This window comes from Pelophylax lessonae, assembly GCF_965119305.1.
Source record: "Pelophylax lessonae genome assembly, chromosome: 4".
Classification (NCBI taxonomy): Eukaryota; Metazoa; Chordata; class Amphibia; order Anura; family Ranidae; genus Pelophylax; species Pelophylax lessonae.
In genome coordinates, this window is record NC_138771.1 from 479,654,193 (window position 1) to 479,680,880 (window position 26,688).

General features: G+C 42.9%; 1 protein-coding gene across 1 annotated transcript in view; it reads left to right on the plus strand.

Moving 5' to 3' along the window:
* VWF (von Willebrand factor) overlaps positions 1-26,688 on the plus strand; it is a 276,575-nt gene that overhangs the window by 48,177 nt on the left and 201,710 nt on the right. Inside the window, exons 12-17 of the mRNA XM_082255011.1 lie at positions 4,917-5,055; positions 7,022-7,122; positions 7,587-7,782; positions 10,738-10,953; positions 18,040-18,280; positions 21,206-21,294. Of these exons, the coding sequence (XP_082111137.1) occupies positions 4,917-5,055; positions 7,022-7,122; positions 7,587-7,782; positions 10,738-10,953; positions 18,040-18,280; positions 21,206-21,294 (982 nt within the window). The remainder of the gene's footprint in view (positions 1-4,916; positions 5,056-7,021; positions 7,123-7,586; positions 7,783-10,737; positions 10,954-18,039; positions 18,281-21,205; positions 21,295-26,688) is intronic.

The following is a 26,688-nucleotide window of genomic DNA, read 5'->3' on the forward strand; positions in this document are numbered from 1 at the left end:
TTTGATTTATTTCTGGGCACTATCAGCATCAACAAACATCCTTATTAAAGAGCACCTGTCATCCATCATACTAAAAACAGTAATATAGTGGGACAGGGCCAATAACAGTTCTTTCACCAACTTGCCTCTGTAACGGCTCCAGCTGCTACAGAATTGATATTCTTTTAAGCTTAAGCCACATTGGGGCTGAGTTACTAAATGAGAAAAGCACTCTTAAATGAATGTTCACTTTGCTTAGTGGATAAGATAGAGAGATAGAGCTGTGTTTACTTCAATCATCCAACCACATGGAGACATAAATCCTGTTTTATTTTATTTTTGTTGGGATGGTGGTAGAGGGATGGTGGGGGGGATGGATGGAGGGATGGGATCAGGGGCATAGGGATGGAGGGATGGTGGTAGATGGATGGGGGGGTGGGATGGGATCAGTGGCAGATGGTGGTGGAGGGATCAGGGGCAGAGGGATGGTGGGGTGGGGGGCAGGGTGTAATGGAGGGATGTGATCATTGGCAGAGGGATGGTGGGGGGGGATGGGATGGTGGGAGGGATGGGATCAGGGGCAAAGGGATGGGATCAGGGGCAGAGGGATGGTGGGGGAAGGTGGGAGGGATGGGAACAGTGGCAGAGGGATGGTGGGGGATAGGATAGTCAGAGGGATTGGATCAGGGGCAGAGGGATGTGGGGGGAAGGGATGGTGGTGGAGGGATGGGATCAGTGGCAAAGGAATGTTGGCACGGGATCAGTGGCAGAGGGATGGTGGGGGAAGGGATGGTGGTGTAGGGATGGGATCAGGAGCAAAGGGATGGGATCGGGGCAAAGAGATGGTGGGGGGGGGGGATGGGATTAGTGGCAGAGGAAAGGTGGTAGGGGATGGGATGTTGACACTGGCACTCACCTCTTCTCAGTGTCAGTCGATCTCCCTCCTTGTTCAGCACTCTCTCAGCCTGGTTTCACAGTGCCTCCAGTAGCAGCTCCCCCGACATGGGGACTCAGTCTTGACATTGGCTCATGCAGGGGAGATCTCCTCCCACTTCACTCTACTGGTCCATCAGCTGATCAGCTGACTTTCTCCACTACCCGACATTGATCTGCTTGGAGGAATGGGCGGAGCACTGTGCCAGTAGCAGTGAGTGCTCACTCGGGCACAGTGAGTGTATAATGTCCCGACTGACATAATGCCTGCAATTAGCGGCGGTGGGGGGCACCCACAGTGTACAACTGTGTCCAGGACATATTGCCCCGATCATTGGCTAGAAGCGGCGGGAGCAGTCGGTGGTCCCCCCCACAGTGGCAGAACTCCAGGGCCCAGTCGCAATCGCGACTGCTGCAACCCTGGTAGTACCGCCACTGCCTGAGCCTGATTTAGATTCAGCACTGTGCCCCTAGAGCAACAACGCTGCTCTCCCTCCCTCTCAGGACTCAGAGGCAGCATTGGGAGCCATTGTGAGTGAGGAGGGAGTGTGGGGCAGGGCCGAGCCGCGCTGCGTGTGTCAATAGTAGATGCCCACAGCCCACCTCAGGATTGAGCCGACATGAGTGCCCCCATAGCAGGCAGCTTGCTGTGGGGCTCTCAGAAGAGAGGAGGATCCAGCAGCGCTGACAGGGGACCCCAGAAGAGGAGGTTTGGGGCTGCTCTGTGCAAAACCATTGCACAGAGCAGGTATGTATAACATCTTTAATATTTTATTTTAAAAAAATAAACCTTTATAATCACTTTATTTAAAAGAAATAGTTTAAATTATTACTAAAAAATAAAGACATGAGAGCATTATATGACATTTTAATGCCACTTCTTTATTCCTTTAGCTAAAACCACACAAACTGAAATGTATTTATGCATTTTAATGAGACAGCAACAGTGCCACCTACAGGCCAAATAATATTTACAGGCAGACTTGTATAAAGTACTCAAAATTTCTACTTGAGTAAAAGTACAAGTGCTCGATCAAAAAGTTACTTGAGTAGAAGTGGAAGTGCTCGCAGAAAAAGTTACTTAAGTAGAAGTACTAAAGTATTCAACATTTTTTTTACTTAAGTATTGCAAGTAGTTTTTTCAAAAAAAATGCTACTTAAGTACTAAAAGTAAAAAGTACCAGTAGTTTTGAAAAAAAATTTCTACTCAAGTACTGAAAGTAGAAGTACAAGTACTGTGTTATGTAGTTATTAAAGAAAGAAGTCAAAAGTTTGAACATCATATTGTTTTTTATTATTTCAAATGATTTATTCAAATGATTAACCTAAAGGACAATCACAATTCCTTAGGCTGTAACTTTTTGTAAACTAAAAACAGATAAAGTATGTCCCTCCCTTCCCCTTTTAAAGCATCCACCTTTTAAAGCCAGGGGTGGTCTCCTTCCTGAGCTTCCTCACTCTCACAGCCAGGCAGATCACTTGAAGTTGAAGGGCCAGGGGTGGAAGGTGGTGTTTTTGGTTCGTCCATCTTTTCAGCTGATCAAAAGGCAGAACAGGAGCATGCGCAGTCTTCTTAATCGCGGTTTGATTTGATTTGCTCAATTGATGATGATGTGCCAGGCCAGCTTTATCAAACCTACAACGCTTAAAGTGAAAAATGCATCAAAAACTACTAACAAAGTGGCTGTGCTAAAAATGCTAATAAAGTACCTGCAATTATATATATTCTTCTTGTATTCAAAATCATCGCCCACAGTATCAAAAATAAAGTGACATGTCTGTGCTAAATGCAGTGCAAATTATTCCCACAATGTAAATGTAATTCATATAAAATATATATGACAATACCACAATAAAATAAGTTGTGATTGTGAATAAGTTAGGTGCAAGTTTAAGTGTGTAAACTAAACTTTATAAAGAAAAGTCCATAACTGAATTCCAGTGTGCAATCTAAGAAGTGCTTGTCACTTGCTGTCAGATGCTTCCACCTTTCTTCTGTGATCTGCTCAAGTAAAGTGGTGGACTGGATAGCCTCTCTCTCTGCCTCTCACCTTAGTAGCACTGGCACTGCACTGGTTCAAAAAGCTGTCTATATTATTTTCATTATAAGAACTTGTCAGAACATGCTTCCACCACCTGTCCTTCACACTAGTAGTGCTCATTTGCTTTGCTCAAGTCAAGTGCCACTGCCAGTGGCCACTGCAGTGCAGGCACAGCCGCACAGGCAAAGGGAGGCCGCAGGAAGCACAGGCACCACCACAACACAACACTTATGGTCCATGGACCATGGATGGTCGGATAATCATCATAGCCGTCAGTCTCACTCTTCTTGGTTCAAAAAAGCCACCCATGACCCGTGTGTATATAATATATATCAATATTTTATATTGATTATTTGATTCTCAAATGGCACATTTGCCATGGCAAGGATTAGGCCCTCTCCACGGTCCACCTCACTCACCTCATACAGTAGAGAAGAAGATGAGATAACGAAGAAAATGCTCCGAATCCCGCCGCCCGTGTCACAACTCCTCTAAGTAAGGGCCCTAAGGGGTGGAGTCTGAGTGACACACAACACGTCTAGAGGCAGAGACCTCGAGCGGGAAGACGACAGCATGGCTCCTCCAGTGCGGTCTTAACTTGATGATCATGACAGTGATTCCGCGGGCCGCGGCGCGAGCGAGGCTGTGGGATTGATTGAATTGAGTTGTGCTGCCTACTGCTACACGCTACCTACTACTACTACTAAATTGTGAGTCAGTATATTTTATTTCATTTTTATATATAAAAGCGGTATTGTTGAGAACTACTAGCCACTAGATCTCCTGGCTGTCACTTTGTCACATGTTGGGGAATCACAGCGGCTCGGCTCCAGAAGTGGCGGGTGTCCCCGTCATCCTGCCAGGGCCGCCAAGAAGTTCATCAACTAATCTTAAGTTATTAATATCTTATGAGGAGAGGACCAATGGGATTGAGAATTGAAATAATTAAATATATATGGCTTTTTGAACCAGTGCAGTCAGTGCCACCCAGACGCTATCCACCAGTGCCACCACCATTAAGTGTGTTGGTCGGTCACTCGAGCACTGAAGGAGGTGGAAGCATCTGACAAGTGAAGTGACACTTTAGATTTGCACACTGGAATTCATTTATGGACTTTTCGTTATAGATAAGTTTACACACTTCAACTTGTTGCACGCACCTGACCTAACTTATTTCATAACTTATTTTATTGTGATTTATTGTCATATTTTATATGAATTGAATTTACTGTTACATTGTGGGAATAATTATTTTCACTGCATTTAGGCTTTAGCACATTCATGTCACTTTATTTTTGATACTGTGTGGAGTGTGGGCAGGGCACTGGGGGCAACAATGATATTATATCGATTGCACAGGCACTTTATTCGCACAGCCAAGTTGTGTTTGTTAGTAGTTTCTTGATGCACTTTAAGCGCTGTAGCACAATTTATTTGTTTGTTTCATATTTTCTTTTTATTAGAAAGATTTGGTATAGCAGCTTTTATTATACACAGCCTTTATTTTCGTATGCGCTGATTTACAAATGACATTATACACATTTTTTTGAGCTTTATGCAACCTGCCATCTACTGTTCTGGCAGTGGTAATTTTTTTAAAAGTAACGAGTAACTATGCAGCACAAAAAAAAAATACTTGAGTAGAAGTATCGAAATCATCAAAAAAATGTAGTGAAGTAAAAGTAGAAGTAGGAGAAAAAAATTCTACTCTAGGAAAGTACAGATACCGCATTTCGGTACTTAAGTACAGTACTTAAGTAGTTCTACTTCGTTACTATACATCTCTGTTTACAGGTCAATGATGTGAAAAAAAGAAGAGATTACAAGAGTGAAAACTACTTTTTAAATAATTATAAGTGTGGGTTATGTGTGGTTCTATGTTTGTTTTGGGGAATAGCATTCCTTCAAAAATTACTCTTTCACAGTAACATTAAAAAGAATGACATGAAGTTTTATTTCTAGTGTGCTGATGACCCAGATGCTGTGTGCACCCGGTCTGCTTCTGTCCGTCTCCTGGACATGCATAATATAACAGTAAAACTGAAACATGGAGGAGGAGTGTCCATAGACGGACAAGATATTATGCTCCCACTGTTGCAAGGTAAATACACCCCGTACCATATTATCTGTAGTTTGAAATATGTATTTTCTTTTGTTGTCCAACAAAAATACTTCTTGCATGATGATGATAAAGCCCAACTTTTGCTTTAGGTCTTTAAAATTTCTTCCAGGTGCATCAAAAAGTTGTGCAAAGTCTTAAAGCAGGACTAGAGTCTCCTATTGAAAAACTGTGAGCAGACAGGCTCTTTATTGCAGAAGAGACATGTAAGGTCTCTTCAGCAATAAAATAAACCTACCTGTCTCTATTTTTCAAACAACTGAATGACCCAAGCGCTCCTTCCAATGAGAATAATAGGCGTGCCACTCTCCTCAGACGTGGAACTCAGAAGACTACAAACGTGGAAAAGAAAGGAAGTGCACGCACCTTGTGCAGTACCCTTGGACACCATTAAAATGTTTATTAAAATGCCTAAAACATACTTACAAACATGAAGAGCAAAAATCGAATAGAACGAGTCCACCATTATGTGGAAAAGGACATGTCCCTGTAAAAGGACCGCTGACTCGTTTTGGGAGGCATGATCCCTTCCTCAGTGCTGGTGCATCTTCCACCAGGCCCAATTATATACTAAATGTGCTTCATGTGTGCCCTGTCTCTAGCGTGGGGATGGCCCACAGAGATGGGCACACATGAAACCACCAGGGATCTGGATACATCACCTGGTAAGAGAGATCATGCAATAGAAGGTTCCAGTGATAATAACCTTTATGTTTCAATAGATTTTTATGATGATTATTGATAATAACCTTTAAAAGGGACAGCATGTCACTGCATGGATGGATAGTGATGGTTACTAAAGGTAGTCTATTTATGTTGTTGACTGGTGTGGATACCATTTGGCCCCACCCAGCATGCATGGAGGAGGGGGAGGGATTTGTGTAAGCAAATTTATTATATAATTGGGCTTGAATGATGGACCAGCTCTGAGGAAGAGAGCGCGCCTCCCGAAACGCGTCAACAGTCCTAGTACAGGGACATTTCCTTTTTCACATAGTGGTGGACTCATTCTATGCTATTTTTGCTCTCCATGTTTGTGAGTATGTTTTTGGCATTTTAATAAACATTTTAAAGGTGTCCTAGAGTAATGCACTAGGTGCTTGCGCCTCCTTTATTTTCCATATTTGAAACCTAACTGCCTGTTCATAATCTTCTTTAGAATGCACACTGAGCTGTGCATGCACAGCTCAGTATACACGCCAGCACAGATCCTGTGTGCCTGGATGACTAAAATGCTTAGCATGCGCAGGAGTGATATCACCCCATGCTGGCCAATCAAGATGGCTGCAGCCCAGAATGTTGAAGATGCCATGTAGAATATGCCAGCGCCAATAAGAGATCCTGGACTGTGGAGGTAAAGGTGAGTATTGTAGATGCTAGGTACTCTTTCAGCTAGCCATGCTTATTAAGATTTCTGTAATTTAGCCCTGTAGGCTAAATGAGAAAAATAATTAGATCCCCCAAAAAAGTTAACTGCCAGCTACTTAATTCTGGCAGCAAGCACCGCAGATCACTCATACAGTGTCTTCATCTAATTGGCTTCAGGATCTGTTTGGCTGAGAATTTTCCACACAGTACCTTCGACAAAATTTGATTAAAAATGTACTTTTTCTGAACCCAAATTTAGCCAATTCAGCGGACATCGGTCAACCTTTGATCCATGCATGGCTCATTTCCTTTATAAGGCAACCAAACCCTGAGCAGAAAATCCTGTCCTTTGCGATCACGCTGTAGAGAAGGACCCTTGCTTTCTGTGGGAAAGCAGTGGTCTCTCTGCAATTGTCCAACCCCTGTTGAGTCAGACCTTTACAATACCTGCAGCTTGCAGTCTCGGAAATTGATGTGTTGCTCTGTATTGTAGCAGTGGTCTTACTGATCCAACATACCCCTGTTGAATCAATGAAAAGCTACAGATATGTACAAACAAGTCTCTCTTGACTTTTAACAGGTTCCCTCCGCATCCAGACTACAGCACTGACATCAGTACAGCTCTCCTACCACGATGACCTCCAGATTGATTGGGATGGCCATGGAAAACTTCTGCTCAAGGTGAAATGCATTATTTGAACTTTTCTTAATCATTGATGACCTATACAGAAAACATGAGTTTATCACAGTGTTGGAATAAAAAGCTTTTGTTGCAGTAGTGAACAACCAAACAGGTTTTCTCTTTCTTGTGGTAGCATTTTATTTAAGGAATGTAACATGTAACCCAAGAAGGTAATGGTGAGAAGGTACTAAAGGAAGCAAAATATCTCACTATTAAACATGTACATAGCTCTATAATATTAGGTTGTATCTTTGCTATACACAAGGGGTTTTGGAGGTATGGTTAGGCAATAGGGTGAAAATAAATGCTTTGCATGGCTTTGGTCACTATCCTGAAAAGGGACTAATCCCTGAATTAAGAATCTTTTCTATATGAATAATCCCTTATATATCTCTTTATGCACAATGACTAGAACTTATTGCCTGAGCTTTGTTTTTGTTTTTATTGCTGTCTCCATTTTTAGTTGTCTCCGGTCTACTCAGAGTCCACCAGCGGTCTTTGTGGAAACTATAATGGAAATCAGCGTGATGATTTTCTTCCACCAAATGGGCTTGTTGAGGCCAGTGTGGAGGACTTTGCAAATTCTTGGAAGCTCAGTGGTGATTGTGAAGATTTGGTGAAACAAGACACAGATCCTTGCATCTTGAACCCCAAAAGAGGTAATGGTCAGAAAGGGTCAAAGCAAATCTCCCATACTTTTGCTTTTACATTTCAAAATTGTTCTGATCCTCAAATGGACTTCTTTAACCTCCCTGGCGGTATGATTCTGTCAGGAATTCTGTTCCAAAAGCGGTACAATTCTTTTCATGGAAATTTGGCGTTATGTATTATAGGCCTACAATTCTTAGTAATTACTGACTTAAACCTGACCAAAACAAGACTCTAGTAGACATCCCAGATGTGATAAATTTGAAACACAAACAAGTGAATTATAATCGAATCAATAATATTATTTTATTATTTAATATATATAATAAAATTATATTATTGATTAGATTATAATTCATGCGTTATATATTATATATATATGTGTGTATATATATATATATATATATATATATATATATATATATATATATATATATATATATGTGTGTGTGTATATATATATATATATATATAACGCATGAATTATAATCGAATCAATAATATAATTTTATATATATATATATGTGTGTGTGTATATAGGTATATATATATATATATATATATATATATATATATATATATATGCATATATATATATATATATATATATATATATATATGCATATATATATATATATATATATATATAAGCATATATATCATATAAAATGTGTTATGTGTTTTGTGGAACGTTTTTTTTTTTTTTTTTTGAATTTCCCTCCCTAGTTCCGCTCCCATGCAGCATTGCTGCTGCAGGGAACGGAACAAGGAAGTCCTCCTACCGACAGACGAGCGGCGGAGATCTCACTGGCGGTCACAGCAATGAGAGCTCATCGCTGGATCGCCAGGATAAGGTAAGAGAAGCCTCGCTGCGCTGTCTGCACGCTCTGCCCATTGACCCCGAGCGTGACTCGGGGATACCGCTAATAGCAGAAAATTCCTACCCCGAGTCACGCTCGGGGATACCGCTAAGGCGGTTAATTAATTTCCAGTTATGATAATACAATATAAGTAAAGTTTTTCTTGTAGTAGAAAAACTCCCATATACCTATGAGCATCAAGTTAAATTTATAAAAAAAAAAAAAATAGTGCTCTAGGTTAAAGAAATGTATTTTTTGCTTAGATTGTAAACCATTGAAAATGGTTTAGCTAATTTTACTTTCTATGAACTGGCCTGTTCCAAACTGGACCATAATCCAAGTGCACAGAAGAAATTATCCAGCTTCTACAAATGTATCTTTATACAAAAACTTCACAAATTTAAAAAAAAAAAATGTTTACTTTTTATAATGTGGCCATAATGATATACAGTGGGTACGGAAAGTATTCAGACCCCCTTAAATTTTTCACTCTTTGTTATATTGCAGCCATTTGCTAAAATCGTTTAAGTTCATTCTTCTTCCTCATGAATGTACACATAGCACCCCATACTGACAGAAAAACACATAATTGTTGACATTGTTGCAGATTTATTAAAAAAGAAAAACTGAAATATCACATGGTCCTAAGTATTCAGACCCTTTGCTGTGACACACATATAATTAACTCAGGTGCTTTCCATTTCTTCTGATCATCCTTGAGATGGTTCTACACCTTCATTTAAGTCCAGCTGTGTTTGATTATACTGATTGGACTTGATTAGGAAAGCCACACACCTGTCTATATAAGACCTTCCAGATCACAATGCATGTCAGAGAATCATGAGGTCAAAGGAACTGCCTGAAGAGCTCAGAGACAGAATTGTGGCAAGGCACAGATCTGGCCAAGGTTACAAAAAGATTTCTGCTGCACTTAAGGTTCCTAAGAGCACAGTGGCCTCCATAATCCTCAAATGGAAGACGTTTGGGACGACCAGAACCCTTCCTAGAGCTGGCCGTCCGGCCAAACTGAGCTATCGGGGGAGAAGAGCCTTGGTGAGAGAGGTAAAGAAGAACCCAAAGATCACTGTGGCTGAGCTCCAGAGATGCAGTCAGGAGATGGGAGAAAGTTGTAGAAAGTCAACCATCACTGCAGCCCTCCACCAGTCGGGGCTTTATGGCAGAGTGGCCCGACGGAAGCCTCTCCTCAGTGTAAGACACATGAAAGCCCGCATGGAGTTTGCTAAAAAAACACCTGAAGGACTCCAAGATGGTGAGAAATAAGATTCTCTGGTCTGATGAGACCAAAATAGAACTTTTTGGCCTTAATTCTAAGCGGTATGTGTGGAGAAAACCAGGCACTGCTCATCACCTGTCCAATACAGTCCCAACAGTGAAGCATGGTGGTGGCAGCATCATGCTGTGGGGGTGTTTTTCAGCTTCAGGGACAGGACGACTGGTTGCAATCGAGGGAAAGATGAATGCGGCCAAGTACAGGGATATCCTGGACAAAAACCTTCTCCAGAGTGCTCTGGAGACTGGGCCGAAGGTTTACCTTCCAACAAGACAATGACCCTAAGCACACAGCTAAAATAACGAAGGAGTGGCTTCACAACAACTCCGTGACTGTTCTTGAATGGCTCAGCCAGAGCCCTGACTTAAACCCAATTGAGCATCTCTGGAGAGACCTAAAAATGGCTGTCCACCAACGTTTACCATCCAACCTGACAGAACTGGAGAGGATCTGCAAGGAGGAATGGCAGAGGATCCCCAAATCCAGGTGTGAAAGACTTGTTGCATCTTTCCCAAAAAGACTCCTGGCTGTATTAGATCAAAAGGGGGCTTCTACTAAATACTGAGCAAAGGGTCTGAATACTTAGGACCATGTGATATTTCAGTTTTTCTTTTTTAATAAATCTGCAAAAATGTCAACAATTCTGTGTTTTTCTGTCAGTATGGGGTGCTATGTGTACATTCATGAGGAAGAAGAATGAACTTAAATGATTTTAGCAAATGGCTGCAATATAACAAAGAGTGAAAAATTTAAGGGGGTCTGAATACTTTCCGTACCCACTGTAAAGTACTGTATTTCTCTTATGCTCTCTGCAGCTAGATTTGCAGAAGAGGCTTGCTCTGCTCTGCTGGACTCCATCTTCCAGCCTTGTCACCATGAGGTCAACCCCCTCCCATACCTGAAGAACTGTCGATACGATGTCTGCGCCTGCTCCAATGGAAAAGAATGCCTCTGTTCTGCCTTCTCAAGCTATGCCTCTGCCTGTTCCAGGAAAGGTGTACTTATCGAATGGAGAACACCTGAATTTTGCCGTAAGTTTGCCTATAAATGTTAGTATGTGATTTTTTTTCTTTAACCATTTACTGTATGTATACAACCATTACTAGAAAAAAAATCACTACACTAGAAAAGAATTACTGCATTTTCAGCATAGATACCACCAAAAAGTGAAGAGTTAAGCTGGATACACACTATCCAACTTTTGTGGTTAGATTTCCTTCAGATTTACCTTTTCTATGTAGTGGAAGGGCCTGCCAGATTGCATACAAATTGAAAGTGTTTAGGTTTGACCTCATATTATATGGTTTTGGTAAGTCTAAGGCTCCATGTACACGGGACGTTGTAAATGGCCGTTTAGGAGCAGTTGGGCGTTTTTTTTCAGAAGCCCCTGAACCCATCTACATGTTATCTTATCTGTCCATGTACACAGGGTCGTTTACAGTTGAGTTCAGGGAAGTTTTTTGGAACACAATTATTTGCGTTCGAACGTGTGTTTCCCGATGTTTCAAACGCAGAAACGCGGCCGAACATGAACAAACATGACCGAATGTGATGAACATACGGTTCAGCCACATTATACGTTTTTTTTCTTCCATTCAAAATTAATTGTTCCCTATGGGAGCCTATGGATTTGAATGGAACGCGCACCGCAAGTCGGATGAGGATGATCCGACTTGCAGCGCAACTTGCGCTGTGAGAATCTTGAGGGGGAACTCCACGCCAAAATGGGAATAAAAAACGGCGTGGGGGTCCCCCCAGTTTCCAAACCAGGCCCTTCGGGTCTAGTATGGAATTTGAGGGTAGCCCCACACCGAAAAAACGGCGTGGGGGTCCCCCCAAAATCCATACCAGACCCTTATCCGAGCATGCAGCCCGGTAGGGCAGGAAGGGGGAGGGGACGAGCGAGCGGCCCCACCCCCCATGGACCATACCAGGCCACATGCCCTCAACATGGGGGGTGTCGGTGCTTTGGGGCAGGGGGAGCTCTGCACCCCCCACCTCAAAGCACCTTGCCCCCATGTTGATGAAGACAAGGGCCTCATCCCCACAACCCTGGCCGGTGGTTGTGGGGGTCTGCGGGCAGGGGGCTTATCAGTATCTGGAAGCCCCCTTTAACAAGGGGGGTCCCCCAGATCTCAGACCCCCTCCCTATGTGAATGGGTATGGGGTACACTGTACCCCTACCCATTCACCCCATAAAAGGCAGTGTATGTAAATAATGACAGGAGACGTTTTGGAAAGTTTATTAAAAATCTTCATCCGGTCTTCTCCGCTCTGGTCTTCTCCCCTCCGCTCTTCTGGTCTTCTCCCCCTCCGCTCTTCTGCTCTTCTGCTCTTTTGCTGTCCGCTCTTCTGCTCTTTTACCCTCGGCTCTTCTTCTTCCTCCGGTCCTCCTCCGACAATGTCTCTGGTGATTATGCCGATCTCTGGTCTCTGCAGCTTGTTATATAGCCATTGTGGGCGTGGCCCCCAGCGATGTCATCGGGAGGCCCCGCCCCCTCATGTCACAGATGACGTCAGCAACGTAAACATTTTACCCCCAAAGGTCATATTACAATGCAATTTAAATGAAATCTGTGTTTTGCTCATTTAGGGCAAAGTAACATGTTTTCGGTAAAACCCCTCCCTCAGCACTGCCCTGCTGCTTCCTTAAATGCCATGAGCCTAAGGGACTACTCAATACTTCTGAATATGGAGGGGCATGCGGGTGATGCTTTGCTGATTGAAAAGCTCTAGCTCTGACTTATAGGGGTGTTTTGGACCTCTGTAGAGAAACCACTGCTTCCACACAGAGAGCAAAGGTCCTGCTCTGGAGCATGCTGGCAGAGAAGAGGCATTTCTACTCAGATTGTGACTGCTTTCTAAGTCGTAGACACCCTTTAGAATTCTGTTACCGCACCAAAACTGTTGATGCCTGCACCAGGTTCTTGTACCAGTCAGAAATATGTACATGAATCTGTCAAAGGTCAGCACTGAGGTCGGAATGTCCATATTAGACACTCCTTCCTCAGTGTGTTCCTACCCTGGCCACTGCAGCCATCACATGGGCAGGCACATGGCTGAGGAGTTTTGTAGTTTGGGTGGGTGGTCAGCATATGGGCACTGCCATATTTTGGCAATGACATCACTAGTATTCACAGCCCTTTAGTTCACATTTAGCTTTGGGCCAGGGAATCTCCCAGTGGGCACCTGACTGGGCCTGGGGATAGTTTCCTGTCTGAGAATCTGTCACATTTATGACAGCTTCCCAGCACAGGCATTCCTCACTCCGAGCACAGGTGTCTCTATATGCCAGCTTAGTGCTGGTCTTAATTATGGCCAATTTCCTAATCTGCAAACTGCCATTTGATTTTTTAAAAATTTGTCCCAGCCATAGCAGGTTCTTTAAATGGCAATAGAAAGGAATTTTTTGTTGGTTATTGTACGTGTCTGTACTGGTACCAAAACTGGTGCACATATTTGCCTAAAATAGGCATAAGTCATTTTTAAGAGAATTACTTCCAATACATGCTTTATTGCATTTTCTAACTGCTGTTTTGATGCATTTAGCTGATTTAACTGACAGTCACTTATGCTTTGCATCCTTTTAAATACAGTCATTATTTTTTTAAATTTCTTTGGATCTAGTCTTTTTCCAATTTGCAAATAAAAAAAGTTTTTTTTTTTTTGGCCATTGTGCCCCTCACTTCCTGTCCTGGTGACTACACTCTCCCTGGGCAGGAAATAACTTAAAATCTTCAAAATGGGAAATTATTGGCAATAAAAACTGAAAGATGTTTTAACCTTTCCCTACTTTATCCATAAACAATCTGCCTAGAGATACAATCTGGATAGAGATAATAAGAGTGTCCATACATTGTCCAGTAATGGCAAGGATTCTATTCTCCTGGGATGATTTGGGCAATTATTGAGCCACGTAGGGGTTAACTACAGGGTAATACCAAGTGCTTCTGTGCGTAACTGGACACCGATCGTTCTTATTTCTGTGGAGAGGGGATAAAAGGAAATAAAGCTTTGCTGCATAAGTGCCCTAGCCGGTCTTAGAGCTCTGATGATGCCAACGAGGATCTCACATTCTGTCACTCTCAATGGTCAGCCTTAGAAGCAGCACTCAGTTGTATAAAGAAAAGGCCCTTGTTTGATGAGCCCTGAGAATGTTGGTCCTCTAAAACAAGCAACACCGCTGTTCCCATTACAATTAGGCTGTCCTAATTCCATTCCCTGAACCAATGTGCCGTAGCCAATTGGCAAATGATTCAAAATATCAGCTGCCTGAGACAGAGTATGGCTAGGATGATAGATAAACTGGAGTTCTCAAATATTGGATGGTTTCTAATTGGCTGCTAGGAATCACTGTACTTTGTACTTTCCCAATAGCCCTGGTTCGTCAGCTGAAATATTACTTAAAGCGGTAGTATACCGCTTTTTTTCACTTTTAACTACAGGTAAGCCTATAATAAGGCTTACCTGTAGGTACAATTAATATCTCCTAAACCGGCATGGTTTAGGAGATATTTGAAGTGCATGCAGCCGCTCCTGCGGACCTTCAGCTTCCCTTGCCGGGAGCTTGCCGGAAAATGACTCCCGCGCGCATGTGCGGGAGTGACGTCATCGCAGCTCCGGCCAATCACAGCGCCGAAGCCGCCGAACCCGCCGAACCCGGAAGAGGCGCTGTGGGATCATGTCAGTGCCCGCAACGGTGTCCGGGGGTCCGTGTCGGGGATTCGTTCTAAGGTAAGTAATTCATAATGAGCTAGTATGCGATGCATACTAGTTCATTATTCCTTTGTCTTGCAGGTTTCTTTTTTTTTGTTTTAGGTTTACAACCACTTTAAGCATGCCTTAAAAGAGATCTATGGTCACAGAATACATTTTCATTTTAAATACATTAGCATTTTAATATCATTACAAACAATAGGTATTTTTGACTTGGCGCTACTTCCACAATGGTCGCTTAAGTATTGTTGGTTCCGCACCCTGCCTCTTAACCCCAAGAACAATCTCAGCCCCCCTGCACACCTGGTAATAGTGTAAGTGCAAAGACCAATGGAAACACACACAGTACGATGAAACACAGAAATATCTTCACTATAAGGTTTCTGTGAAAAAGTGACAAATAGCAATATATTTTTGAATGAATTAGCTAGAGAGCAAAAACTGAGGTTAAGAGCAATATAATTCAAGATAATGTATCAGGCTGCTTTCAGGGGATTCCGCAATGGCAAATAATCCCAAACGCAGAGGCAAACACTTCTATAACAGCAAATCACAAGATGGTAACTTTATACTGGATTGATTACCTCTACTTAAAGCAGAGCTTCAGTCTCCTAAACAATTTATTTTATAAAAACACCCCTGTGATTCTTAGTACTTGTACTAAATTATTTGGATATTAGCATAACTGTCCCCATACTTGTTACTTGTAAATCTGTATACTCTTACTTGATCTGGGAAGCAGGCAGTGGCCATCAAGGATGTGGGCATCTGATGCCCGCTCCTGTGTATTTTCGGGATTCGGTGCAGCTGGCTACCCAGCATGCATCTCCCGATCTCGCGCCTACACAGTGAAGCCACTGAGCGGCTCTCACTCTTTCCAACAGGTTGCCATAGCAATGGCGGCATCAGCAGAAGGTCCCGCCCCACTGCTATAGCAACCTTTCAATAATAAGATCCAGGTCCTCCCATGCACGTCATTTCCGGTCTGGAAATAACGTGAGATGTCGTCACTAGGCGATTCGCAAGGAATCCTGGGATCCCAGGAGCCCTTGCAAATTGCCCAGTGACGTAATTGCCTAGGTGGCCGCAGCCGGAAGTGCTACAGAAGAAAAATGATATAAAGGTATTTGCAAAGAAAAAAAAATGCTATTTATTACAGCATTCAGGATGGGTATGGCAGTAATTGGACTTTCAAAAAATTGGCTCTATGAGTCTAGGCATTAGGAGAGAAGAAGAATGATTTTCTCTTATTTTAGACTTCTCTCTTCTATCCCCTGACACCACAGGCCCAACTACAAACACTGTATCTAATTCAGTGCTTAGTGACTTAACTCCCAAGCCAGACTACACTGCACATACACTTCAAATACAGAGCCCTGAGTATGTATGTGTGTGCCCGTATGGCACCAGTAATTGAGGCCTTGTATCTTCGGGTAGCCACTTTAGTTGGTGCACTTAGAACTCCTGCTTGGCAAAGTGTAACTGTGGTATGCCGACAGTATCCGGATAATCATGCAGACACTGTGACTGCTTAACATGGCTTTAATAAGACCCAGGTCCTGGCAAGTGTGGGCAAAGTGAAATACCTCTGTCTGTGTGCAGTGTCCTTGCTTCCTGCAGATGGGCAAGTGCCCTCTCACCAATCCTGCGGTCAAGGCCCAAACAAATGTCCTGGAACAGGCAGGCTCTTATGGTAACCCTACTGGTCACCTCACATGGGAATGCTTCAAAGCTGTCGGTGCAGGTGCACCTGGATATGCACCTGGGATCCCACTGTCTCAGATTGTATGTCCCCAACTGGAAGCCTGAAACAACGCGGTGGACTGGCCTGGGAGGCAACACCTCTCCCCTGGGTAAAGTCTCTTCTCCTGCCTGGTGGTGACTGAATTCTCTTCAGCAGACAAGATGGATCCCCTTTCTCCTCCTCTTGCCAGAGAATCCTGGGGTGTGTAGTTCTATTCTCAGTAGTTAGAATGGAGCCTCCTGTGTTGGGAATTACATGTCCCAGAGTTCTCTGCAGTTCTTCAATCCTCCCTGGATTGGCTAGCTCCTTCTGCAAATGAGAAACAGGGGAGGGTAATGAATGTCTGTGAATTCCTCTCACACACTGCACAGTAAGAGGAGGAGAGGGAGGGGGAAAATCACCCTGCAACTGCTGGCAGGCACTCTCTCCCTTCATTGAGAGCCTCAGTTGGCTTGGCATGGCCGCGGTAGTTGCGATGCACCCGCTACATTGACAATCCAATATAACTGAAAAAATCATGTTGTGAGTTCTGCTTTCTGCTGGTCATCTATTTCTGCACCTTTGCAGCTTCTCTTCTGCTGGTAACTCTCAATTTCTATAGACTACATATCCCATGGTACCGTGCTGCCTGCACACCGAGATTCCTATACTGACTCCCTCCTGAAACTCCTCCTCTCAGCACATTTGTAGTTCAGAAGGCAGGCTCTGAGAAATGTGTGACACAGCAGTACCTTTTCAATGCACATTGTGAACATGTGTCACAGAATTCAAGGTAGTAAATGTGTAGGCGTCTTCACAAAGTAAGTTTGCAAACTTCAAGATTAGACTAATATGAGTAAACTAGAAATGAGGGGAAGTTGCACGTTAAGTTACCCTCCCCCCACCTAATTTGGCATGTATTTTTTTTTTTTTTTTTTTGGGGGGGGGGGGGGGGGGTGCGGGTACCTAGTTATGCCTCTCACCCTCCCTCTCTGCAGCCTTCTGGGACATGTCACAGGTCTCAGAAGACTGCAGAACCATTCAAAAAGGTGCAGCTTGTACATGTGCAGTATGCAAGAATGGGACTGGATCCCTGGACAGGTAAGTATCCTATATTTAAAATGTAGCAGCTACAGGATTTGGTGTCCTGCATGCTGTTGCAGCTTGATGGATCAGGTCAATTGTATCTGAAAGGTGTCCTCAGGGGCCTCTAATGGTAGCCATACATGTATAGATTTTCATTTGAAATTTTATTTTTGAGAATTTTTGTTGGAAAGGTGGGGTGAAATCAACGTTCGTTTTCAACCACAAATACAAGCAATTTCGAAGAAGCAGGACGGAAATTGTTTCTCAATCAAATGAATTTCTAACAGAGTATGTGATTTTTATTTCGGAGATGTATTCATTCTAAAATTGAATGCTAAACGCAAGTGACATTTTCAAACACCATGCGTCCATTTATCAAATGTACAAAGAATTTTCATACGAGTGTTCAAACGAATATTCAAGTTTGAAAATTTACTAGTGTATGGCCCGACTTTAGCAAGCAGTCCCTTTCATTTTTTTTTTATCTGCCCCAGCAACCTTGGAACTCATTGGATGTTATAGGCAACAGACACTCATGGTTGCTCATGTATTTTCAGAGATTGGACCATAATGTGATTCCTTCTTTCCACAGCGATTGTGTGCCCCGAGGGCAAGATCTATCAGGAGTGTGGAAGTCCATGCAATAAGACCTGTCGGTCCCTGTCCCACCCTGACACTAACTGCAGAGAGTTCTGTATGGAAGGATGTTACTGCCCTGCTGGTCTCTATGCCAATGAGTATGGAGAATGTGTGCCTAAATCTGACTGCGAGTGCCACTACGATGGAGAGTTATTCCAGCCTGAAGACGTGTTCTCAAATCACCATTCCATGTGGTATGTAATGGGCCCTGTCTGCATCTGAGATATTTCCATGACATAAATCCAAAGCAAGTGAAAAAATACACCATATTAGTATGCATCTGTATATTATTCCTAAGTAAGAAGATAGTTCATGTGATGTGCAGACAGTGATAGAACAGCACCACCCAGTGGCAGCCAAGAAAATTAAATACTAATAAAACTTTCTTTCTTTCTTTCTTTCTTTCTTTCTTTCTTTCTTTCTTTCTTTCTTTCTTTCTTTCTTTCTTTTTCTTTCTTTCTTTCTTTCATTCTTTCTTTCTTTCTTTCTTTCTTTCTTTCTTTCTTTCTCTCACCCTCTCCCTTTCTTTCTTTCTTTCTTTCTTTCTTTCTTTCTTTCTTTCTTTCTTTCTTTCTTTCTTTCTTTCTTTCTTTCTTTCGTTCTTATCATACTCTTCAGGAACAGACCCAGTTTGCAATGCAAGATAGAGAGAACAATGCTCTGCATGATTCAAAACAGTTCAGTTTAAATTCTCTGAACATTGAGGCAGTCAGGCCAATGGGGTCAGTTCACTAAGCTTTTACTGCAAGTCCAATTCATTAAAAAAAATAACGATTTTGCGGTAAACAACAAAAATAAAAAATGTCAGTAAATATTGCATAAAATCGTGCGATAATCTGTTGAAATTGGATGTAAGTCCAATTCATGAAACTTGACCTGGGCACATATATCTGTAGTAGTTACATATCTCTCTCCAAAGCCTTAAGTCCTATGTCTTTCTGCTGCTCCGTTCCTCTGTTATCAGCATTATAACTTCTGACAAGTTTTCCGACACAGGAGATAAAAGCAGCTGGAAATTTGTGTCAGTGTGGGTGCATAGAGATAGATTAGCAGAGAGCTTGTCTAATCACAGAGAGCTCTGTAAGTTTCTTCCTTCCTCTGCCTATTCGGAAAGGTGTGTGCCTTTCCCCCAATCAGCTGTCACACAGTGTATGCCAAGATTCCACACCCAGTGCTGGAACAGGAAGAAAACATTCTAACATGTTGTTCAATTTCTGAACAGGTAGAAAGCTGAAGACAGCAGATATACAAATAAAACTTGTATAGGGAGATTTGTCTAATTTCTGTATATCATCTGAGGCTGTCCACTTCACTGGGTATATGTGAGGGTTTACGTACACTTTAATTCCAATTCACAAACGAAACAGGAGCTAAATAAAGGTGCAACATTTAACACCACCATTATGGTGGTGGTAACTGGTAACCAGTGCGGTACCAGAAAGAGGGGCCTATTCAAACCCTCAGAAAGGGGCATTCCACCCACCGAGAGCCTAATGCAACCCAAGGAGCCTAATTCTACCCCCACAGAACACCCACAGGAAGGGGTACTATTCCACCCACAGAAAAGGGTACAATACTACCCTCAGAGAGGGATCTAATTCCACCCACAGAAAAGGGTGCAATACTACCCTCAGAGAGGGGTCTAATTCCACCCACAGAAAAGGGTGCAATACTACCCTCAGAGAGGGGTCTAATTCCACCCACAGAAAAGGGTGCAATACTACCCTCAGAGAGGGGTCTAATTCCACCCACAGAAAAGGGTGCAATACTACCCTCAGAGAGGGGTCTAATTCCACCCACAGAAAAGGGTGCAATACTACCCTCAGAGAGGGGTCTAATTCCACCTTGAGAGGACCCACAGAAGGTTGACACTATTCCACCAGCAGTGGACACACAAAAATGTGGCATTATACATCACGAGTCCACAAGTATTTTTTTTTTTTTTTTTTTTTTGCAAAAATGCATGACGTTTAGTGCAAATTAAATGCAAACATCGGCTGAAATTTAACATCAAGAACTATGTTTTTTTTTTCAAAGTAAACGTTGTTCACAAAAGTGCAACAATGGAGTATGTCAACCATTACTCCAGCTAGAAGTGACCTCTTGAAGTGGCCACTATGAGAGCCGGTTCACACTATTACGTCTTGCCAGGCGACTTGGTCAGCCTGGCAAGTCGCGCACCGTCGGGTCCATTGAGTAGTACAGGATCCGTTCTAATAGGAGCGTCACAAGTCGCTCCGACTTCGAAAAAGGGTCCTGTCCTACTTCGGGGCGACCTGGAAGTGACTTGCATTGACTTCAATTATATGAAGTCCGTACAAGTCGTGCCGAAGTCGCGGTGCACGCGACTTCACAGGTTGCCCCCGAAGTCGGAGCGACTTTATGTGAACGGGGTCTAATACTTTTAGTTATATACGCCATTACAACAAGTTAAACTTGGATAGGAACATGTTTAAAAAATGTTTAAAAAAAGATAAAAACATATAGTCAAGTTTTCTTCAATATAAACATAGGCAGCAGAACAGAATTGGACCAAAACATAGAACAATCGAGTAAAGAGCACTTTCAACAGCTCTAGTAGGCCATACATTTATAAAAAAAAAATAATAATTTTATGAATGTATGGCATGATGGATTTAGTAAAGGAATGCAACACAGCTTAACAGGTATTTTCAGGCAACAGTGTTTCACATGGAAAAGACTCAGCTTGGATTACCAAGCATCAGTAGACAATAGTTCAAATGTCAATGCCTCCAAATATAGATTATTGTAAAAAATGTTAGATTAAAAAATAGTTTTTTGCAAAAGAAAAATAATAAACATGTTAAAAAGTAAAATGTTATAAGGAAATGACCTTAAACAACCCTTAACCACTGACACGTGCGATAAACTACCATATGAGGAAATGCGGTAGTTACCGAACAATCGAAAAAATACCGCATTTTTTATCTAACGCTAAATTCTTAATGAACTGATTTACCGCATGCGTTATTTTACCGCATTGTATTTGCCGTTAGTTAACGCTTAGTGAATTGACCCCAATGACTTCTGGTTCCTGCATGTTGCACACGGCTCGTTGCTGGTAATGTAGTAATTTTAATTATCATTGTCTCTTTCAGTTATTGTGAAGACGGACTGATGCACTGCATTGCTACTGACATCCCCGGCTCCTATTACGCAGATGCATATTTTAGCCAGTCTGCAAGAGGTGAATATAAATGAAACATAAGTTCTGTCACTGTAATGAAACAAAAGTCACTGGAACCATATATACCATCCTCTGATTATACAGATTACATAGTAGCTGAAGGCAGTAGCTTGATCCATGAATTGTTAATTCTGTCCAGGAAACACTGCAACTATGTTATAGGTTATCCATAGAGTAGAATTCCAACCATTTAGTTAAATGCATGTGGCTACATACAGTATATGTGTAGCACTACCCCGTAAGGGTTGCAGGTGACAAAGTTCCCCCACTCCTGCACAGCCAGGCACATAACATTTTCAGCTTTCATCTAAAAGACAATGAATGGCCATTGAGCTTTTCTTTGTGTTTTTATTAGGGGGTAATAACTTGGATGGGGATAGGAGCTATGGGATGCCGAACTTGATAGTGACAAAACAAGGGACAACTTCCTCCCTATATACAACTCCGATTGATTCTTCTGTACAAGCTAACAGTCTCTGTCAGATCAGCAACAGCCCCTTACAGGCTAGGAACTTTTAGTCCCTTTAGAAAGAAGCACAATGTGTTGTGAACTGCATCCTGGAGTACCTCCAGTTTCCCTGTAAACACTGGTCACAGCTCTGTCACTGTAGGAAATGCCAGCCCGCAGGGCTGCCTCTTCACTAGCCCACCTGGCTGCTTCTTCACCAGTCTTGCCAACTGACTCCCTTCACCAGTCGTCCTGACTGACTCTTTTTACCAGTCTACCCGACTGTCTCTCTGGAGATCTCCCAGGGATAAAAGAAGACTTAAGCACACCACTGTCTTCAAGAGAGACCCGCTACATGTGGCAGTCTCTCGCCTTGTAAGTCCCTGCACCGTCAGACTTGTATAAAGTACTCAAAATTTCTACTTGAGTAAAAGTACAAGTGCTCGATCAAAAAGGGACTTGAGTAGAAGTGGAAGTGCTCGCAGAAAAAGTTACTTAAGTAGAAGTACTAAAGTATTCAACATTTTTTTTACTTAAGTATTGCAAGTAGTTTTTTCAAAAAATTTGCTACTTAAGTACTAAAAGTAAAAAGTACCAGTAGTTTTGAAAAAAAATTTCTACTCAAGTACTGAAAGTAGAAGTACAAGTACTGTGTTATGTAGTTATTAACCGGTTGCCGACCGCCGCACGACTATATACTGCGGCGGTCAGCCCCGGCCAGGCAGAGTGACGTATCGGTACGTCACTCACCTGTCACTGACTTGCGAGCCTATCGCGGGCGGGCGCGCGCCCGCCGCGGCTCGTTCACAGGCAAGTCAGTGTGTGTGACCGGCGGACTCGATGTCCGCCAGTCACACTGCGATCGCTCCTGTGAAGGGAGAAAGACAGAGCAGCTTGTGTAAACAAGCTGCCTGTCAGTTCTCCCTGTGTAAAAGTAAAGATCTGACCGTTCTACTATGTAGAACGGTTGATCTTTGCTTTTACACCAATAGGAATGTCCCTACACAGTAGAAAGCACGCCCCTAGGACACACTTAACCCCTCCCTGTCCAATAAAGTTAACCCCTTCCCTGCCAGTGTCATTTTTGCAGTAACAGTGCATATGTATAGCACTGATTACTGCAGTAATGTCACTGGTAACCCCAAAAGTGTCAAAAATGTCAGTCAAGGGTCCGATCTGTCCGCCGCAATGTCGCAGTACCGAAAAAAAAATCGCAGATCGCCGCCATTACGCGTTAAAAAAAAAAACACCAAAAATGACAAAAATCTTTCTCTTTGTTAGTAAACGCGATAACTTTTGCGCAAACCAATCAAAATACGCTTTTTGCGATTTTTTTTACCAAACATAGGTAGCATAAAACAAATTGGCCGAAAAATGTTAAAAAATTTTGATTTTTACTTTTTTTTTTTGGGGAATTTCATATAAAAAAATGTGAAAAATATTGTTATTTTTGCAAAATTTACGCTCTTTTTTTGTTTATAGCGCGTGATCAAAAAATCGCACAGGTGATCAAATACCACCAAAAGAAAGCTCTGTTTGTGGGAAAAAAAGGACGTCAAATTCGTTTAGGTACAGCGTCGCACGACCGCGCAATTGTCCGTTAAAGTCACGCAGTAAAAAATCGCAAAAAAACCCCTGGTCCTTTAGCAGCCAAATCCTCCGGGGCTTAAGTGGTTACAGAAAGAAGTCAAAAGTTTGAACATCATGGTGGTTTTTATTATTTCAAATGATTTATTCAAATGATTAACCTGTGTTTGTTAGTAGTTTCTTGATGCACTTTAAGCGCTGTAGCACCATTTATTTGTTTGTTTCATATTTTCTTTTTATTGGAAAGATTTGGTATAGCAGCTTTTATTATACACAGCCTTTATTTTCGTATGCGCTGATTTACAAATGACATTATACACATTTTTTTGAGCTTTATGTAACCGGCCATCTACTGTTCTGGCAGTGGTAATTTTTTTAAAAGTAACGAGTAACTATGCAGCACAAAAAAAAAATACTTGAGTAGAAGTATCGAAATCATCGAAAAAATGTAGTGAAGTAAAAGTAGAAGTAGGAGAAAAAAATTCTACTCTAGGAAAGTACAGATATCGCAATTCGGTACTTAAGTACAGTACTTAAGTAGTTCTACTTCGTTACTATACATCTCTGTGCACCGTGCTGTAGTGCTCACACTGTCTTCCTTGTTCCCGCTGCCTCTCAGGAAAGACTCCCTTCAAGCTTCTTCTGTTGTCAGGACCTTTCTAGACCAGCACCTGAGCCCCGGCCTGAGGCAGAGTACCCGCCCGCAGACTAGAGTGTTCGCCTCAAGGGCCACCGATCAGCGATTTTTAGCGGGACTGCGACATTGCGGTGGAAAAATATGACACTAAGTGACACTTTTTGTGGACCAGTGACACCAAAACAGTGATCAGTGCTAAATAATATGCATTGTTACTGTATAAATGACACTGGCAGGGAAGGGGTTAATACTGGGGGTCAGCAAGGGGTTAAGTGTGAGCTTGCTAACTGTGAGGGTAGGACTCTGTGACAGGCACACAGAGATTGGTGTTTCAGCTTAGCTGAGACACAGGATCTCATTGTGCTTGTCTGACAGGAGAGCCGCCTGCTTTGTTTACAGAGGCAGGCGGCTCTCCTGTCATTTTCCCTGAAGATTGTGAGATGTCTGCGGCGATCGTGCTCGCTCCTCCCGCGGTCTGGCTCCTGCTGTGTCTAATCACAGCGGGAGTGCAGTGGTGGTGGTAAACGCATGCCGCCGAGACCACATTCACATAATCACATAGATCTACGTGATTATGCGCAGCCGAGCCGCCCTGCCGCAGTGGTTAAAACAACCAGCTTTTATTTATTTATGTAAAACCTTTATACAAAATGAAACAAAACAATTGTTGTAACTGGGTGTTACCTGAAGTTAGGCTTCAATTTGTTAGTGCATCTAAATCTGCTAGTACATCTAGCACTTTCCTCCCACCAGTGTGACAATGCTGCTGTCCAAAGGTGTATCGGTTGTTCCTTCTTCATAGGGGGCATCTTTACGCAGCCGTTGTGTTAGGGGCCGGATCATCAGGTGAAAACAGAAGGAAAAACCATAAAAAAGAAAACAAATGCAGCCCTCACATCTAAGGATTGGTAATCTGCAATTTATTACATTTCTGGTTTTGGGCTTAATACTGCCTTAAAGCGGAACTTTACCCCTAAACTCTATTTGCTGGAGGCTGCCATTTTTCTTAAGCCCAGAGCTTTCAAACAACAGTAAATCATAAAGTGGAAACCCACCGATTTATGGTTTCAAAAGACAGGATAGGAAGGTTTAATTCTGCTTTAAGGCTGTCAGCATAACAGCCTCTACAAACTCAGCAGTACCTAAAAATGCCTAAAATGGGAGAGCAACTGAGCATGTGCAGTGCAGGGTAAGACAGTGTATTACTTGATTTGAAACAGTATAGACACTTATTGTTAACCACTTCAATACAGGGCACTTTCACCCCCTTCCTGCCCAGGCCAATTTTCAACTTTTAGCGCTGTTGCATTTTGAATGACAATTGCGCGGTCATGCAACACTGTACCTAAACCAAATGCATATCATGTTTTCCCCACAAAAAAAACTTTCTTTTGGTGTTATTTGATCTCCGCAAGGTTTTTCTTTTTTGCTACACCAAAAAAAAAAAAAAAGTTTTTTGTTTATGTTATAAAATTTTGTAAATAGATACGTATTTTTCCTGCATCGATGAGCACTGATGAGGCCGCACTGACAGGCACTAATGAGGAGGCACTGATGGGGTGGCACTGATTGGGTGGCACTGATTATGAGGCACTAATATGCAGCACTGATAGGCGGCACTGATATGCAGCACCGATGGGCACTAATATTTGGCACTGATAGGCAGCACTGGTATGCAGCATTGTTGGACACTGATAGGCGGCACTGATGGACACTGATAGGCGGCACTGATGGGCACTGATAGGCAGCACTAATGGGCACTGATAGGCAGCACTGATGGCACTGCTAGGTGGCACTGATGGGCACTGATAGGCAGCACTGATGGGCAATAATGGGCACTGGTGGGCAGCACTGATAGATGGAAATGATGGGCACTGGTGGATGGCACTGATAGATGGCAATGATGGGCAGCACTGATGAGGAGGGCACTGAAAGGGTCCCTGAGCCCTGATTGGCATCCCTGGTGGCCATGGGTGGGCATCCCTGGTGGCCATGGGTGGGCATCCCTGGTGGCCATGGGTAGGCAATCCCTGGTGGCTCTAGTGGCATCCCCCAAGGGTCTGCACTGGTAATCAATGCTCTGATTACCAGCATAGACCCCCCCCCCCCATCAGGAGAGCCGCCGATCGGCTCTCCTCTACTCGTGCCTGTCAGACACGAACTGAGGAAAGCCAATCAATGGCACTTCCTATTTACTATGTGACCAGCTATGATTGGACACAGCTGGCCACATGGTAAAGAGCTTATGTCATTAGGCTCTTTATGGATATCGTCATATGATGGTCAGCCAGGATAGAGCAACCACTTTCCGGCCGTCATTTTGCTATAAGTAGTTAATGTTTTACATAGCTATACCCAGGGCTTTCTTTCTCAGGAAATAGGTGCAGGTACTCAACTGCAAACCCCTCCCCCCCAAAACCCGTCTCTCCCCCCTACACACCCTCCAAACCAATCAGATAGCGGTTGTGTTTAAATTTCACAAACAGTGCGAGGGTCTTAAAGGGGCATTAAATACCAGGAGTGCAGAGTTTGGGGGTGCAGTACACACAGAGTGTAGAGTTTGGGGGTGCGCTACACACAGAGTGCTGAGTTCAGCTTTCATACACAGCTGCTTACCTCTGCATCCCACATCTCACTTTCACCCCTCTTCACCTCTGACCTCTGCATACAAACCCTCCTCCACTGCCCCAACCCCCCCCCCCCCCAAAAGCTCCACCATCTT